This window comes from Rhamphochromis longiceps, linkage group LG12, assembly GCF_057381845.1.
Source record: "Rhamphochromis longiceps isolate RC_006_pf linkage group LG12, R_longiceps_female_GT1.1, whole genome shotgun sequence".
NCBI classification, from domain to species: Eukaryota; Metazoa; Chordata; class Actinopteri; order Cichliformes; family Cichlidae; genus Rhamphochromis; species Rhamphochromis longiceps.
In genome coordinates this window covers 46,434,559-46,449,917 of record NC_140568.1, presented here as the reverse complement: position 1 = coordinate 46,449,917, position 15,359 = coordinate 46,434,559, and the positions used below count along the sequence as shown (strand labels likewise).

The following is a 15,359-nucleotide window of genomic DNA, read 5'->3' as shown; positions in this document are numbered from 1 at the left end:
CGCACCTTCCTTCTACCCTCGTAGGAGGAATCAATTCCCCTCCCCCAGTTTAGGTTTCTGTGTTGTTTTCTCCGGTCAGCAGTAAAGCTGCTTTTGAGTTCACGTCTTGCCTCGCCTGAGTCTGCGTCTTGGGTCCTCTCTTGCCTGCACACAGCCATAACATGACACCCACATTGAACTTACCTGCCGCCTTTCTGATCTCACTGATGTTTGTTTACTTCGCCATGACTGCTGAAACTGTGCTTTCTGCCTTCTCTGGCACTGATTGCAGATCAATCCACAAAGCTGGAAGCATCATTGATCAGAATGTGAGAGGCATTTTTAAACGCCTCTGAGGGTCCGAGGTCGGTGAACAAACTGCTCTCCATTATTACTGTTCATCACCCATTTATTTTTCTTTGTATTTCATTGCTGATATATATATATATATATATATATATATATATATATATATATTTGTTGTACTATCTCATAATTTAAGGCCCTTACCTGTGGCACTTTTATTTTAACTGTGTTGTGTATTTGTAGAGTGTACTATTCATAATCATGTTACTGTAACGTGTTGCCTTGTGGGATCAATGAAGCCTTTAAAAAGACACATGAAGAGTTCACGAACAGTTCATGAAACTGAGCCTCTTAGTTTAAATTTTGTTTTAAAAGTGGTTGGGTGAAGAAATCCATAGCACAATCACATATTAAGGCTATTGGTCATGAAAACGGAATAAATCATCTTACACATTTGAAGGGGGCTGTAGAATTAAAACCTGCTGCTTACGCCAAACATTTATGACAGACAAACAAACAAATACTTAAAGTACTATCCAAAAGTTGATTCTGTGCATCTGAACGTAGCTACGTCCAGATGCACAGAATCAACCTTTGGAGATTTACTTACCTGGATGATTGAGCATGCATCAAGACGTACTTAAAGTACTGTAAAAAAAAAAATCATCTGATATGGAAAACAAAAGCAAATAAGCTATTACAAGTCAATCGGGTGTTAGAATGAAGAACAACTGTTGTGCAGTCACTTTGTTTTTAGGCTTAGCCTCAAATACCTAAAAGCTGCACAGACCAGTGATACTGAAATCAGCTAACTGATGTTCACTGAGACCAACAGACTACAGTTTCTGTACATATCATCTGTTTTGCACAAACGTCGTACTGGGTTCTTCTGTCTGACAGATCACACGATGTCATGGAATCTAAAGTGATGCTGGACAAGACGTTTGATGGTAAAGAGGATTTTAGCATCAATGTATCAGCCAAGCATCATGTGCGTTCATAACTACCATTCAGGGCAACACTCAAATTACTTATTGAGAACAACAGGTGAGTGTGTAGAGGAATTCTTATTGTTTAAATAGTTAGACTATGCCCATAGCTCAGTGATCTTAATGAATTTCACATGGTACAATGATAAATCTAAAAACTGAATGAAGTATTGCGAAAAACAGGCAATCATTTGTATTGCTGTATAACACACAACAGTAAGAAATACATTATTATTTATAATATTAAGGGATATAAGAATAAGAACAGCGGGTCTTGCTTCAGTCAGAAGAGATTACGCAGAGAAAATAAATCTTGAAAAAACTGTGAAGCATTCTTCAGTGTCCATCAAAATATGTCATGTAAAAATGTTGGGTTTTCTCACTGTGAAATTTTTAATTTCACTGTGTTTCACATTTTAAGTGCATTTGTGTCAAACAACTGAGTTAATGATTTAAATACAATTTTTAAGAAACATTTAGTAAAAGAAGTCAATGACATAAGTTAACAGTCCAATGCTTTGTGCAGTATTTCAGTACTGAGAATTCCAGCTAGCTTTTAGCCTAGCTTTACACAAACGTGTCCCAAAACATCGGCTGCATCCTTCGGAGGACCCGGCCTTCGCGGCATACGTGGGCCAAGTCCTTCTAAGACCGAGAAGGCCGGAAGTGCAAGGCTGTGAAATCTGACGGTCTAGCATTCAGATTTGCGTGACCGCTGTGTCTGTGAAGTTTAATAAACTCAGCCGTCTGCTCCTTGGTATCTAAAATATAACAGGACACTGGTGTAAATTCTCGACCGTGTTTAATCAGTTTTCTATTTGACGTTTATTCAGCTGTTTGAAAATCCCGGAGGAATGGTAAATGGCCTGCATTTGTATAGCGCTTTACTCAGTCCCTAAGGACCCCAAAGCGCTTTACACTACATTCAGTCATTCACCCATTCACACACACATTCACACACTGGTAATGGCAAGCTACATTGTAGCCACAGTTACCCTGGGGCGCACTGACAGAGGCGAGGCTGCCGGACACTGGCGCCACCGGGCCCTCTGACCACCACCAGCAGGTGGCAAACATGGGGTTAGTATCTTGCCCAAGGATATTTGGCATGCAGCCAGGAGACAGCCTGGGATCGAACCACCGACCTTCTGATTAGTGGCTGACCTGCTCTGCCACCTGAGCTACAGCCACCCCGGGTGGGAGGAACCCACCCGATGGATTAATAAAGTTTTATTTAATCTAATAATCTAATAACTTTGATCTCAGCCAAACCGATTTACTCCGGAACAAATAAAACACTGAAAAAAGCCAAACAATTACATGTTTAAGTTATCCGAGTGACTTATATATCATGTTTAACCTGAGTAGCGAAAGACAGCGGGGGTCTAAAAACGATGAAGCCGGGAGTCTGCTGCTCTCGCCAGCTCGAGTGACCATTGAACCCCCCGGCTAGCTATCGAGTGGGTGGGTAACAGACGTCTCCGAAAACTTCAGAGTACTTTTGCAAATATGCGATGTCTTGATAAACCAAGAAGGTATTTGAAGTTTACACAGCTACTTTCTCGTCTGAAAATATGTCTAAAGTTTATTTTGTGACCCAGAAAGATTAACAAGAGCAATTTTAAAACTTAGTAGCGGCCGCCATTGTTGGAAACTGGAATTGGCTGAGCCGCGCTATGAATTCTGATATATGGTGGGCCACGAAGGACACACCCGACCCATACTTCAAATTCAGGGAAATGAAGAACGCATTTGTCGGCCGCATTTGAAGGAGTCGACGAATTGGGACAGCCTTTGTTGCCTGGCTGTGACGTAATTGGCCTACAAATGTGGCCTCAGGAGGATGCAGCCGACATTTTGGGGCACAGCTACTGAGAACATTTGGTTTGGTTAGCTAGCTCCATCATGACAGAAAAAAACCCAACACTCGCTTAGATTCCTCTTATGTTCTTTTGACATATTTAATGGACTGGTCTAAAAATGTAATAGCACCTGAAGTGTTCAAACACAGCATCACATAGACGGGTTTCCTGATTTGATCCCGGTTCTACTCTTGAGTACACCAGCTGACACCTTAAAGGCCTATACTGGCAATCAAAATATTTCTCTAAACCTGAACTAAATCTTAAGTCACTACCTATATACTGACAAGGGCTGTAAAGTTAGTGGTTCCGCTTTCAGAATGGGCTCTCTTCTATCTCAGGGCTAGCAGTTCCCTGAAGATTTCACATGCAGGTGAGTCATTTTTTAAGATGATGAAGTTTCTGTTAGAGAGGAATGTGTGGACAAGAGGAGAATCAGGGACCCAGCCTTCAGCTTTTTGGAAGGTTTTTTTTCTCTTCAGATGGAGCTAAGCTAATTGTAGCTAATACACCACTCTCTGTCCAGGAAGCAAATAAACTGACCTGATAACTATTTTCTATTTTCTTTTGACCCTCTAACAGTCAGAGTACTTTAGGATTTATTCTATTTTTTTTATTTAGTTGTATAGTTTGATATCACCTAATGTTTTCAGGAAAATCATATTTATTCTTTAATTGTATAAAATTTTGGAGCATTACTTTGTAAAGGCCCACAGAGCATCCTGTGTAAGGGATCGTGTGTACTGTGATTGCAGTAACATTGTGGGGTCTTGATTTGTTTTTTCTTTTGAATGTGAGAGTGGCTAATATTGATTGTTACTGTATTATGTGATAAAGTGTGACATTATAAAGAACTTGGTGGCCATTGTTCCAGGCGTAGAGCGCTCTGTCTCGAGGGTTGTAGTCAAGCATAGACAGGTGGCTGTATTTGTTGGTCAGAGGGATGTCGATGTACTCATAAGTGGATGAGTTGGTGGAAAAGGCGTAGTATACTTTGGTTCCACCTGAGTACCCATTGGTGACATACAGGGTTCCACAGATCATGAAGGCCTCACCAGCGCTGCGTTTTGGATGGTTGGTGGTCCAGCTGCGGATGATCTGTAGGGTGTTGGGGTTTAGCTGGCTAAGAACAATATTACCAGCATTTTGATTGGTAGCATATACAGCCCACAGCCCACCCTCGTCCACCATGAGGTCAATGTCTGAGTGCCCACCCCAGGAGTAATGGTACATATTGTTGTAACCAGCAAAGTCAAGTTGTCGCGATCTGCTGATGAGCGATGTGCTGAAGTCAAATTTAATGATTGTGTGACTCTGAAACTTGTTGAAGTAAAGAGATCCATTATAAACCACCTGCCCAGTACCAGACCAGGGATGAGGAAGTCGGTGAGAGGTGAAATTGTCTGTCATCATGAAGTCAGACATGGACTGGTACTCCCTAACAAAGCGATTGTTATGGTACCCATCCATGTACCATACCTGTAAGGAAAAAGAACAAATATTAAAAATAAAAACAATCATAATTATTTGTATTGTTAACTTGAATCCTTTATGTTCCACAGACATGCAATGTATGCATAGCAAAACATCGTAAAATGACCACTGCAGCCGAGATATCCTTATCCAGTTACTTCTAATTCGTGTTCATATAGTGACACGAAAAACTCTCTAAGCTAAAAAAAGAGCCAGTGTTGGAAAGTAACAGAATACATGTACCACCGTTACCTATTTAAAATACAAAATATGAGTAACTGTATTCCGTTACAGTTACCGTTTAAAAATGTGGTATTCAGAATACAGTTACTTTGCTGAAATAAATGGATTACACGGCGGTCTTTTCCTATTTCATATGTTAGGCTGTCACCTCTCTATTTTTGGTGATTCCACGCCGGTGGAAACCCAAACAAAACACGCATTAAGAGGGTCTAATGCCTGTGTCTCAGTCTCGTGGCCCATGTCACCTCTACTTGTGGCCGCATAATGACGTGAAGAAATATTTTTAAAAATTATTATTCAAAAGAATGACTTAATAAGAAGGCAATAGGCAGAGTGTTACAGGCATAGCTGTAAAGAATGTAGTCTCATGGGCAGTGTAGCCTAGTTGTAAGTAAGCTATTAAGACTCGACTGTACACTGTGTTCGTGAAAAAATAAGTTCCGTTGGAGCAGCCTTTCAACGCCTCTCTCTGTCTCTCGCTAGCAAAGTTGACCTAGACAACAAAGTAAAGCTAGTTTTCAGCTACGAGCCCGACACGAACCCGACGTATTAGCCAGAGGTCCCTTTACTACGGTTCGGAGCCGCGGACCTGTTTTATATATGCGCCGAATAGTTTTCTATACGAGATCGCTGCAAAAATTGCAGCCTTACCTAATGTCTACCCTACTGTTACTCATTTATATTAAGATTTAAACATCTAGTTGGTATTGGTATGGCGAGTAACCTTCAGTAATAGTAATAAATCACACAGCAATAGTACATTCATGTAGTTGTAAAAAACATCATAATATATTAAGTAATCCAAAGTATTCCATTACGTTACTCTTATTGAGTTACGTTACAAAATACATTTTGGGGGATCTAATCTGTAATCTGTAGTGGAATACATTTTAAAAGTAACCTTCCCAACACTGAAGAGAGCCAGTATGATATGCTCATAAATTTGATTTACTGTTACATATTAAGACTTACTCTGTTGTCTCCAGCTGGAGCAAGTGGGTCAGTCATCCATGATCCAAATCTAGATCCAGATGTCTTTATGGTGATTGGCTCGGAGATTCCTGTGAGCTTCCCACAAGCTAAAAAACAAACATAGGCACATGTGGACAAAATAACATGAAAATTTGCAGAAACTGCAGGAGATATTATGAGTTTAATGTACACAGCTTTGTGTGGTCACACCCAGCCCTCTGAAAACTTTAGTCCACAAAGGCAAGTTCAGATATTTTCTTGATTCAGAAAAGATAGTATGAGCTTCAGATTTTATTTTCCTCTACCCACCTAGCCTCTGCATGCAAGCCTTCAGTCGGTCCTCCAGGCTTATCACCCGGCTGTGGAGCTCCTGGTAGTCCAGACCTCCGAGCTGTTCCTGCAATGATCCCAGCAGCTCCGTCACATTCGCTGCCTCTTCTTTAAACTGGCGGACCAACAGTGCATCTGCTTTGTAGGACTCCAGAACTGGGATGAGAGGCCTTAACTCCTCCATCTTTGCTTTGATGGACTGACAAACAGCAGACATTCAGAAAAAAAAAAACTTTAGATCAGATGTTTTCAAATGTCCTTTTAAATCTCACATATGTTCAACATATTGTAAAGACCTAATTGCATCAAATTATCCTAATACAGCACTTTACTCTCTGACTGCCGGTTTACTTGTGGTTACTAGGGCAGAATTAAGAGCAGAATGGGAGGCAGAGCCTTCAGCTTTCTGGCCCCTTTTCTGTGGAACCAGCTCCCAGTTTGTCTTTGGTAAATGGTAAATGGCCTGTATTTGTATAGCGCTTTACTAGTCCCTAAGGACTCCAAAGCACTTTACACATTCAGTCATTCACCCATTCACACACACATTCACATACTGGTGATGGCAGCTACATTGTAGCCACAGCTGCCCTGGGGCGCACTGACAGAGGCGAGGCTGCCGGACACTGGCACCACTGGGCCCTCTTTGGAAGACAGACATCCTCTCTACTTTTAACCCTCATATTCTCCTCAAATATTACTAACATGTTTTACCGTTGGGGTCAACCCCATGGGATATTTGCCTCCAGAAAATGGTTACATAAAATTGTTGACCAAGTGTTTGTGTCAGCCACTTTGTTTATTTATTTAATACACAAATAGCCCCTTGATAATGAAACTCTAGTGCCACCATCAGGCCAAACTTTTAATTTAGAATAAATGTATCTTGAAAGGTTTGCATGAAATATTTTCAAAATTACTGACAACATTCATGGCCAGAAGCTGATGAACCCATTCATGTCATCATGTCATCACCAAAACCCCTGACATGACTTTTTCTCTAGCACCGCCACCAAGTCACACTTTAAATTTTAGACTTATAGATCTTTCATCCATTTGGGGTTTTTTTTAAATAATTTTGGATGCACATCCATGACCCTCAGAATGAATCCTGTTGATTTCGGTGACCCTAGACCAGGGGTCACCAACCTTTAACATCCAAAGAGCCATTTGGACCCGGTTTCCACGCAAAAGACAACAGAGGGAGCCACAAATACTTTTTGACATCTAAAATGAAGATAACAGTGTATATATTGTTTTTTACCTTTATGCTTTTTGTGAACAACTAAGGTGTGTTGCTTATCAAAATCTGTGAAGGGCTACAGAGAAAATTACATTTTATTTATGTAATTAACACATTTTGAACACTTAAAGGAAAGACACCCAGCTGAACTAAAATGATCCACGTAGCAAACAAAAACTGTTGTGAGACGCCACCCTTATATCTCCTTTGGGATTTTGGAGCCTTGACCTGGTTTTTAAAAAATAATTGGAAAAAAGCACTATGCTGCTAAAAAAAGAAAGATAGACATTTGCAAAATTCTGCCTAAATATGTATTTTACCTGAAAAGACCTGGCGTGGTCTGCAGCGCCGCTGCAGGGGAGGCGGACACACCTGAGCAGCACCCGCAGTCACGCCTCGCCACCTTAACGTCTGTGCTATCTGTGGTGTTGTGTTGGTATGTGTCGGGCTGTGAGCTGAAAAGCTACAGCCAGCCGGCTGTATGCGTACTGGAACCGTGTGTGAAAAGTGGTCAATAAAGATATGCTGAAAAGCATGTTCATGGAAACATCGTCGGGTCTGCCGTGATATGTTTACAATGGGACTTCTGCTCCTGAACCTCTGCGCACAGCGTCTGCAAATTGGGGCTGTACAAAGTCACTTTCATCTTTACGCAGGACTGTAAGCTGTCATCTGTGAGGCGTGAGCGGTGTTTGTTTTTAACATAGTTCACAGTGGAGAATAGCTGCTGACATAATGTGGATCCAAAGATCCATAATTGGCTTACCTGGGGTTGAAAGTCTCAATAAATGCATGGCGTTTCGGCGGGTACACCGCCTTCTGCGAGTGTGACACTTATTTTGAGTGATGAAAAAAATAATAGAATATAATTTTATTTTTATATTTCAATATCATGATAATCTTCCAGTTTAGAACTACAAGTTTAAAAAAGAACTAACATAAATAAAATACACTTCAGCTAAATACTTCTAATTTATTTTCCCAAACCACGCGGAGCTGCACTATAACGACTAAAGAGCCGCAGGTTGGTGCCATGACATCGCTTTGGTTTGTGTGGATGTGTGTGTGGTGGAGGTGTGTCACTCGGCGACACACCCGCTGGGGGTCAAACTCTGGTAATTGGTGATTCTGTTCTCAGACATGTGAAGCTAGAGACACCGGCAACTATAGTCAATTGTCTTCCAGGGGCCAGAGCAGGCGACATTGAGGGAAATTTAAAACTGCTGGCTAAGGGTAAACATAAATTCAGTAAAATCATAATTCACGTTGGCAGTAATGACACCCGGTTACGCCAATCGGAGGTCCCTAAAATCAATATTGAATCGGTGTGTAACTTTGCCAAAACAGTGTGGGACTCTGTAGTTTTCTCTGGTCCCCTCCCCAATCAGACCAGGAGAGACATGTTCTCCTTAAATTGCTGGCTGTCTGAGTGGTGTCCCAGAAACGATGTGGGCTTCATAGATAATTGGCAAACCTTCTGGAGGAAACCTGGTCTTGTTAGGAGAGACGGCATCCATCCCACTTTGGATGAAGCAGCTCTCATTTCTAGAAATATGGACAAATGTATTAAACCCCCCAAAATATGACTATCCAGAGTTGGGACCAGAAAGCAGAGTTGCAGTCTTACACGCCTCTCTGCAGCTTCTCTCCTGCTGCTAACCCCCCAAAAACCATCTCCATAGAGACTGTGTCAGCTCCCAAACGGACAGAAAACAAACTAAAAACCAGCAACAAACAACTTAAACATAAAAAAATCACAAAGAAAGAACAATACAGTATCCACATCTGAACCAAAGAGTAAAACAGTGAAATGTGGATTATTAAATATTAGGTCTCTCTCCTCCAAGTCTCTATTACTACATGACTTAATAATTGATCAACAAATCGATTTACTCTGCCTTACAGAAACCTGGTTGCAGCAGGATGATTATGTTAGTTTAAATGAATCAACACCCCCGAGTCATTCTAACTACCAGAAACCTCGAAGCACAGGCCGAGGGGGAGGTGTGGCAGCAATTTTTCACACCAGCCTATTAATCAACCAAAGACCCAGACAGACGTTTAATTCATTTGAAAGCCTGATGCTTAGCCTTGTCCACCCCAGTAGTGATGTCTCGGTCGAGAACGAAACGGCTCTTAGAGCTGGATCTTTGAAGTGAACGATGTGAGTTTGTTTGTTTTTTTCTCACCCTCTGTCTCACACTTTTTTCCACTTCACTCCACACGCGAGCCTTGTGCTGGAAAGAGGGGCGGTAGTTACACTCAGTAGCACAGGAACAGAGCGGGAGGGAGAGAGAGAGAAAGAGAGCCATGGACAACAACGTCACATTAGAAAGGTATAGTAATCATCCACAACTATTTTCAGTTGCAGATGATAAAGGATTCAGAAAGTTTATTCATGCAGGTCCATATGACAGAGAATGTGCATCTTCTTTTTGTTTTCACATTTTAATTGTGTTGTGGTTGGCAGTGTTCTGTGTTGTTTCACTTTAAATTTGTTTAAAAGGAAAAAGCTGAAAATTTAAGTAGTTAAAAGTTGAAATGTAAATAGTTGTTTTTTGTATTATAAGATTTATTTATTACATTTTATGTGGAGTGAATAAATAAAAGTATATATACGGTGGCCCCCTAGAGACAAAACATGTACAAACTCAGAAATACGTACAAACTCCAAAACACGTACAAAACACAACAGAAGTGCTCCAGAATGCTAGGCGCAGTGTTGAGCTTTTGTTACCTAGTGGCTACACAAGCCAGGAAGTACCAATGACCGGATTTGGTGTGTGGTAGTAACAGGTAAATGAACATTTCTTTTTAATTATTTGAATATATATGAGTGCTTGTGTATAAATACACAAACAATACACATATGCTTTCAATTGTGTAATTTAAGTGATCTAGTAGCTCTGTTTTGGAAGTTCAGTTAATGCTAGAAATGTGTTTTGGAGTTTGTGCGTGCTTTGTCTCTAGGGGCCACCATATATATTTATATGTAATCATATAAATAAATCCACGTTTTTTTTTACATTAGTAATTTCTTTTGTGAATAATTTTATGTTGTTGTTGATAATTAATTAATTAAAGCAACAAAACAACCGGAAGAGCCGGTTGGCAGCCGAAAGAGCCGGCTGTTTTTAGTGCCCTAAGCCGAAAGAGCCGGTTCTCCAAAAAGAGCCGGAAATCCAATCACTACACCCCGGCTGTGAAACTCAGAAACCAGTCTTACTTGTTATTATCTATTGTCCACCTGGGCCTTACACAGAGTTTCTGTCTGATTTCTCAGAATTTTTATCTGATTTAGTTCTCAGCTCAGATAAAATAATTATTGTGGGTGATTTTAACATCCATGTAAATGAGCCTTAACATGGCATTTAATCTGTTATTAGACTCAATTGGCTTCTCTCAAAATGTAAAAGAACCCACCACTTTAATCACACTCTAGATCTTGTTTTAACATATGGCATAGAAACTGAACATTTAGCAGTATTTCCAGTGTTTGTTTAATATGTGCATTGAAGGACATGTCCTGGTCAAAAATTACTCCAAGGTTCCTCACAGCGTTACTGGAGGCCAAGGTAATGCCATCCAGAGTAAGAATCTGCTTAGATACCATATTTCTAAGATTTTCAGGGCCGAGTACAATAACCTCAGTTTGATCTGAATTAAAAAGTAGAAAGTAGCGGTCATCCAGGTCTTTAAGACATTCCTGCAGTTTATGGTAAATGGTAAATGGCCTGTATTTATATAGCGCTTTACTAGTCCCTAAGGACCGCAAAGCGCTTTACATATCCAGTCATCCACCCATTCACACACACATTCACACACTGGTGATGGCAAGCTACATTGTAGCCACAGCCACCCTGGGGCGCACTGACAGAGGCGAGGCTGCCGGACACTGGCGCCACCGGGCCCTCTGACCACCACCAGTAGGCAGCGGGTGAAGTGTCTTGCCCAAGGACACAATGACCGAGACTGTTGGAGCCGGGGCTCGAACCGGCAACCTTCCGATTACAAGGCGAACTCCCAACTCTTGAGCCACGATCGCCCCATTTAACTCATTGGTGTGTGTTATCTGGCTTCATGGACAGATAGAGCTGGGTGTCATCAGCATAGCAGTGTAAATGTATGCTATGTCTTCCAATGATGCTGCCTAAGGGAAGGATGTATAATGTAAATAGAATTGGTCCTAGCACCGAACCCTGTGGAACACCATAATTGACCTTAGTGTGTGAAGAGGACTCTCCATTTACATGCAAAAATTGGAGTCTATTAGATAGATATGATACAAACCACTGCAATGCAGTTCTCTATCTCAGTAAATTATGTTCAGTTCCTTCAAGTGATCTCTTCTTTTTGAAATGCTTCATTGCTCTTTATTGAGAGAGAGAGAGAGAGAGAGAGAGAGAGAGAGAGAGACCACAAAGTTGTTGATGGATTGTTCAGTTTCATGATGTGGGCAAAGTACCTTGTACTGTCTGGCAATGTTGCTCTCGTGTCCATCTTCCACCTGTTTGAATTTGTTTTCCAGACCTTTCAGCTGAACTTCCATCTTCTCCACAAACTGTAGATCTCTCTGAGACCGCTGATCTAGCGCTTCAATGGATTGACTCATATTCTGCACCTGGACAGGACAGTATCATTGATAAACACTAAGGTACCTGTCATTTCCTTTTTTTAATTTGAATATGACATTATGGTCAGACAAGCCAGTCAAAAAGTTATATGTTTTTGTCATTCTATCCGGTTTGTTAGAAAACACCTGGTCTTATGAGTTATAGAGGGATTTGTTACTCTAGTGGGATCACTGATCATTTGTGTTAGACCAAAAGTATCTGTAATTTCAGTTTCTTTCTATCACTTTTGTTATCGCAGTTTTTTAAGTCTCCCATTAGAATAACTTCATTGTTGAAGTCACAACAGAAGTGCCTTGAATTGGTCATATACACACACATATTTAAAACATATTCTCCGCTCGCCCATACAACTGGTCTTTATCCTTCAAGCTCGAGTCCTCTGACAGAGGCCTGGGAGCTTGAGGGTCCTGCGCAGTATCTTAGCTGTCCCTAGGACTCTACTCTTCTGAACAGAGATGTTGGGTGTTGTTCCTGGGATCTGCTGGAGCCATATGCCAAGCTTGGGGGTCACTGCACTGAAAGCCACCACTGTTGTTCTGCATAGGCCTGAAACTCCTCAATGAGATCATTGAGACTCGCTACAGATACCAACTACGGAATGGAACAATCATCAGCTGCATCCTCTACATGGATGACATGAAGCTGTAGGCCAAGAGGGAAGGAGACATCGATTCACTGATCAACACCACCAGGATATCCAGCAAAGGCATCGTAATGTCATTTGGATTGGAAAAGTGTAGTCAGCTGGTAACAAAGAGATGAAAGGGAGTCGGAACTGAGAGGCTCACACTACCAGAAGGCAAAATTACAGAGATTAAGGACAGTTACAAGTACCTTGGAATCCCACAGGCAAATGGGAACCATGACGAAGCCGCTAGGAAAGCTGCAACTACCAAGTACCTGCAGAGAGTAAGGTAAGTCCTGAGGACTCAGGTTAATGGTAAGAAGAAGATCTGGGATATTAACACCTACACCCTGCCTGTGATCAGATAGCCTGCTGGGATAATAGGCTGGCCAAAGGAGGCAATAGAAGCCACTGACATCAAGACCAGAAAGCCCCTGACCATGCATGTAAGGTTTCAACCAGAACCCAACACCCTGAGACTGTATGCTAAGTGGAAGAAAGGAGGCCGGTGTCTAGTGAGTGTCAGTACCACAGTCGAGGATCAAACAATGAACATCCACAAGTACCTCAGGAAGATGTCCCCAACCAACCAGGTGCTCAGTGAATACCTCAGGCAGCAGAAACCCAAGAAGGAAGAAGAGAAAGTCATCATGGAAGGACAGGCCCTTGAGAATTATATTCAGCATTTTCCAATTATAATATTTTTAGCTTTTTCAGTCAGCTGTGGGAGCTGTTTGGTTTGAAGGTATTGGAAGCAGATCACCTACTTCTGCAGCAGTGCTAACAGTACTAACAGAAGTTGTTGTTTTTTTTGTTTTTTTACTTTAAGTCTATGTACAACAATGACTTTTGAACAGCAAACCAAATCCCTCATGGTGACCTTATTCCTCGTCATCTGGAATGAAAGGAATGGATGGATGGATGCAGACTGCATTTCGTTGCCTGTACTTGTGACATGTGTAATGACAATAAAGTTGAATTCTATTCTATTCTATTCCAAGCTTCTCATCCATTCAGAAGCATCCGGCCAACGTAAGTGACCAAGAAGTGCATCAGGGTCATGCCAGCAGTGCCAAAGGATCCAGAACCACATGACACCGATGATAAGCTCTGACTCAAACTTCTGGTTCTCCGTCAGCTGAAGGTATTGTCTTGCCTTTCTGCTCATTATTCTCATGGGTCCATGCTGTAGCAGGTCAGAAGGGCCCCTAGCGCCCTCCCAAATGAAGACGTGGCTGCATTTCTGTCAAAATCTAGCGTCTCTGCGACTGTGTAAAAATCTAGACCAGGTGCTACTCCGCTGACCGCTGTCGCCAAAGTGCTTGCTCATAGGGGGTCATATGATTGTTGCCTTTTTCTCTGTATGTATTATTGTACGGTCTACCTTACAATATAAAGTATCTTGAGGCCACTGCTGTTGTGATTACCTTTTCTAGCAGTTGTCGTAGTTGCTTGGTTCGAGCATCTCTGGAACAGACAGTCTGCTGAGGAGCCACCACTGTACAAACACATCGACCCTCTGAGTCCTGAGCTGAACTGTAGACCTGCCAGCCCTCCTCAGGGGTTGAGGGACCCACCTAAATGAGGGTACGATGAAAATTAGGACATTATTAAAACAACAGAAATATGATGTGTTCTTCACAAGGATCAGTGTGTCTAAAAAAGAAATCCATTGCTAAAGTACCAAAAACCTTCAATAGCCATACTGTCCAGCAGAAGATCCACTTTTATTATAATTTTTACTGTTAACAGTCTTTGTATTTCAGCTGTAAAGCTATTCTGTCTATGTCACTCTCACACTGAAGCTAATCTGCTGCTATCCATCGGATAATCCGGATTATTAGCAGACTTATTATTAACTGATGTGAGAAATGTGATTACATATTAAATACATTCAGAACACTTCCATCTGGCTTCATTTGTTCCCATTTTATCAACCTGTGCTGCTGAGCAAGGCAATGATACGGCTTTATCCGCTGAAATTAATTATCGGGCTGAAAACCACGTGACCTGGATTAATTATTAATAACTGAAAAATGCTTGCATAAAGGGAAGGTAGCTAAAAACCATTAACCCAGAATTATCTCAAAGAAAGCAGATTTACATTCTGACTTAAAGATGATCAGAGATTTGGTCTCTGATGCAGATCAAGATCGATTGACACCACCATTTTCTCACCAACATGGAAGTGTGTCAGAAAAAAGGTTTTACAGCCTGTGACTGAAATTCACCAGAAAGCACCAAAACAGATCGGAATACATGATACCATGAGGGAGTCCTCACTCGGCAGAATATAAATAGAAGCAGGGTCGTGTTACCAGAGTGAAGTGTGATCCGAGCAGCAACAGCAGCAGGTAAGCACTCAGCAGATTCTCTTCAGACTCCATCTCCTTCTCCTCAAAGGCTAGACACATCTACGTTAGCCTGTTTCTTATGGATTCAGCTGGTTATGAAGCTGCTGATTAACTGGGTTATTTGTTCATCTGCTACCTGACGCTCCCTCTGCTGCTCTCAGCTCCTCCTACTGCCTCCTCCTTCCTCTTCTTCTCTGATGCGACGCCAGAAATCAGCCAAGTGGAAATAAAACCGCTCTGCTGAGTGTGTGTGTGTGTGTGTGTGTGTGTGTGTGTGTGTGTGTGTGTGTGTGTGAGAGAGAGAGAGAGAAAGAAAGAGATGATGATGTCACAGCCTGCCTGATGAACAGAT

At 41.6% G+C, this 15,359-nt stretch overlaps 1 protein-coding gene across 1 annotated transcript; it reads right to left on the bottom strand.

The window, feature by feature from the left end:
- Positions 1 to 1,402: 1,402 nt before the first annotated feature.
- On the bottom strand, positions 1,403 to 15,144 carry LOC146658300 (noelin-like). The gene is made up of 6 exons (XM_085427112.1): positions 14,972 to 15,144; positions 14,081 to 14,230; positions 11,860 to 12,015; positions 6,134 to 6,353; positions 5,825 to 5,931; positions 1,403 to 4,615 (listed from the first exon to the last, which is right to left on the bottom strand). The coding sequence occupies exons 1-6, from the start codon at positions 15,065 to 15,067 to the stop codon at positions 3,953 to 3,955; spliced, it is 1,392 nt and encodes a 463-aa protein (XP_085283238.1). The 5' UTR covers positions 15,068 to 15,144; the 3' UTR covers positions 1,403 to 3,952.
- Between the last annotated feature and the right edge of the window lie 215 nt (positions 15,145 to 15,359).

Bases quoted from the DNA above. Each gene is read 5' to 3' on its own strand.
- LOC146658300 (XM_085427112.1), bottom strand. From the start codon at position 15,067: ATGTGTCTAGCCTTTGAGGAGAAGGAGATGGAGTCTGAAGAGAATCTG. The intron at 6,354-11,859 runs GTACTTTGCCCA...GCTGTTTGTCAG, and splicing joins ACATTGCCAGACAGTACAAG to TCCATCAAAGCAAAGATGGA. The intron at 4,616-5,824 runs GTAAGTCTTAAT...TTTTCCTTACAG, and splicing joins CTCCAGCTGGAGACAACAGA to GTATGGTACATGGATGGGTA.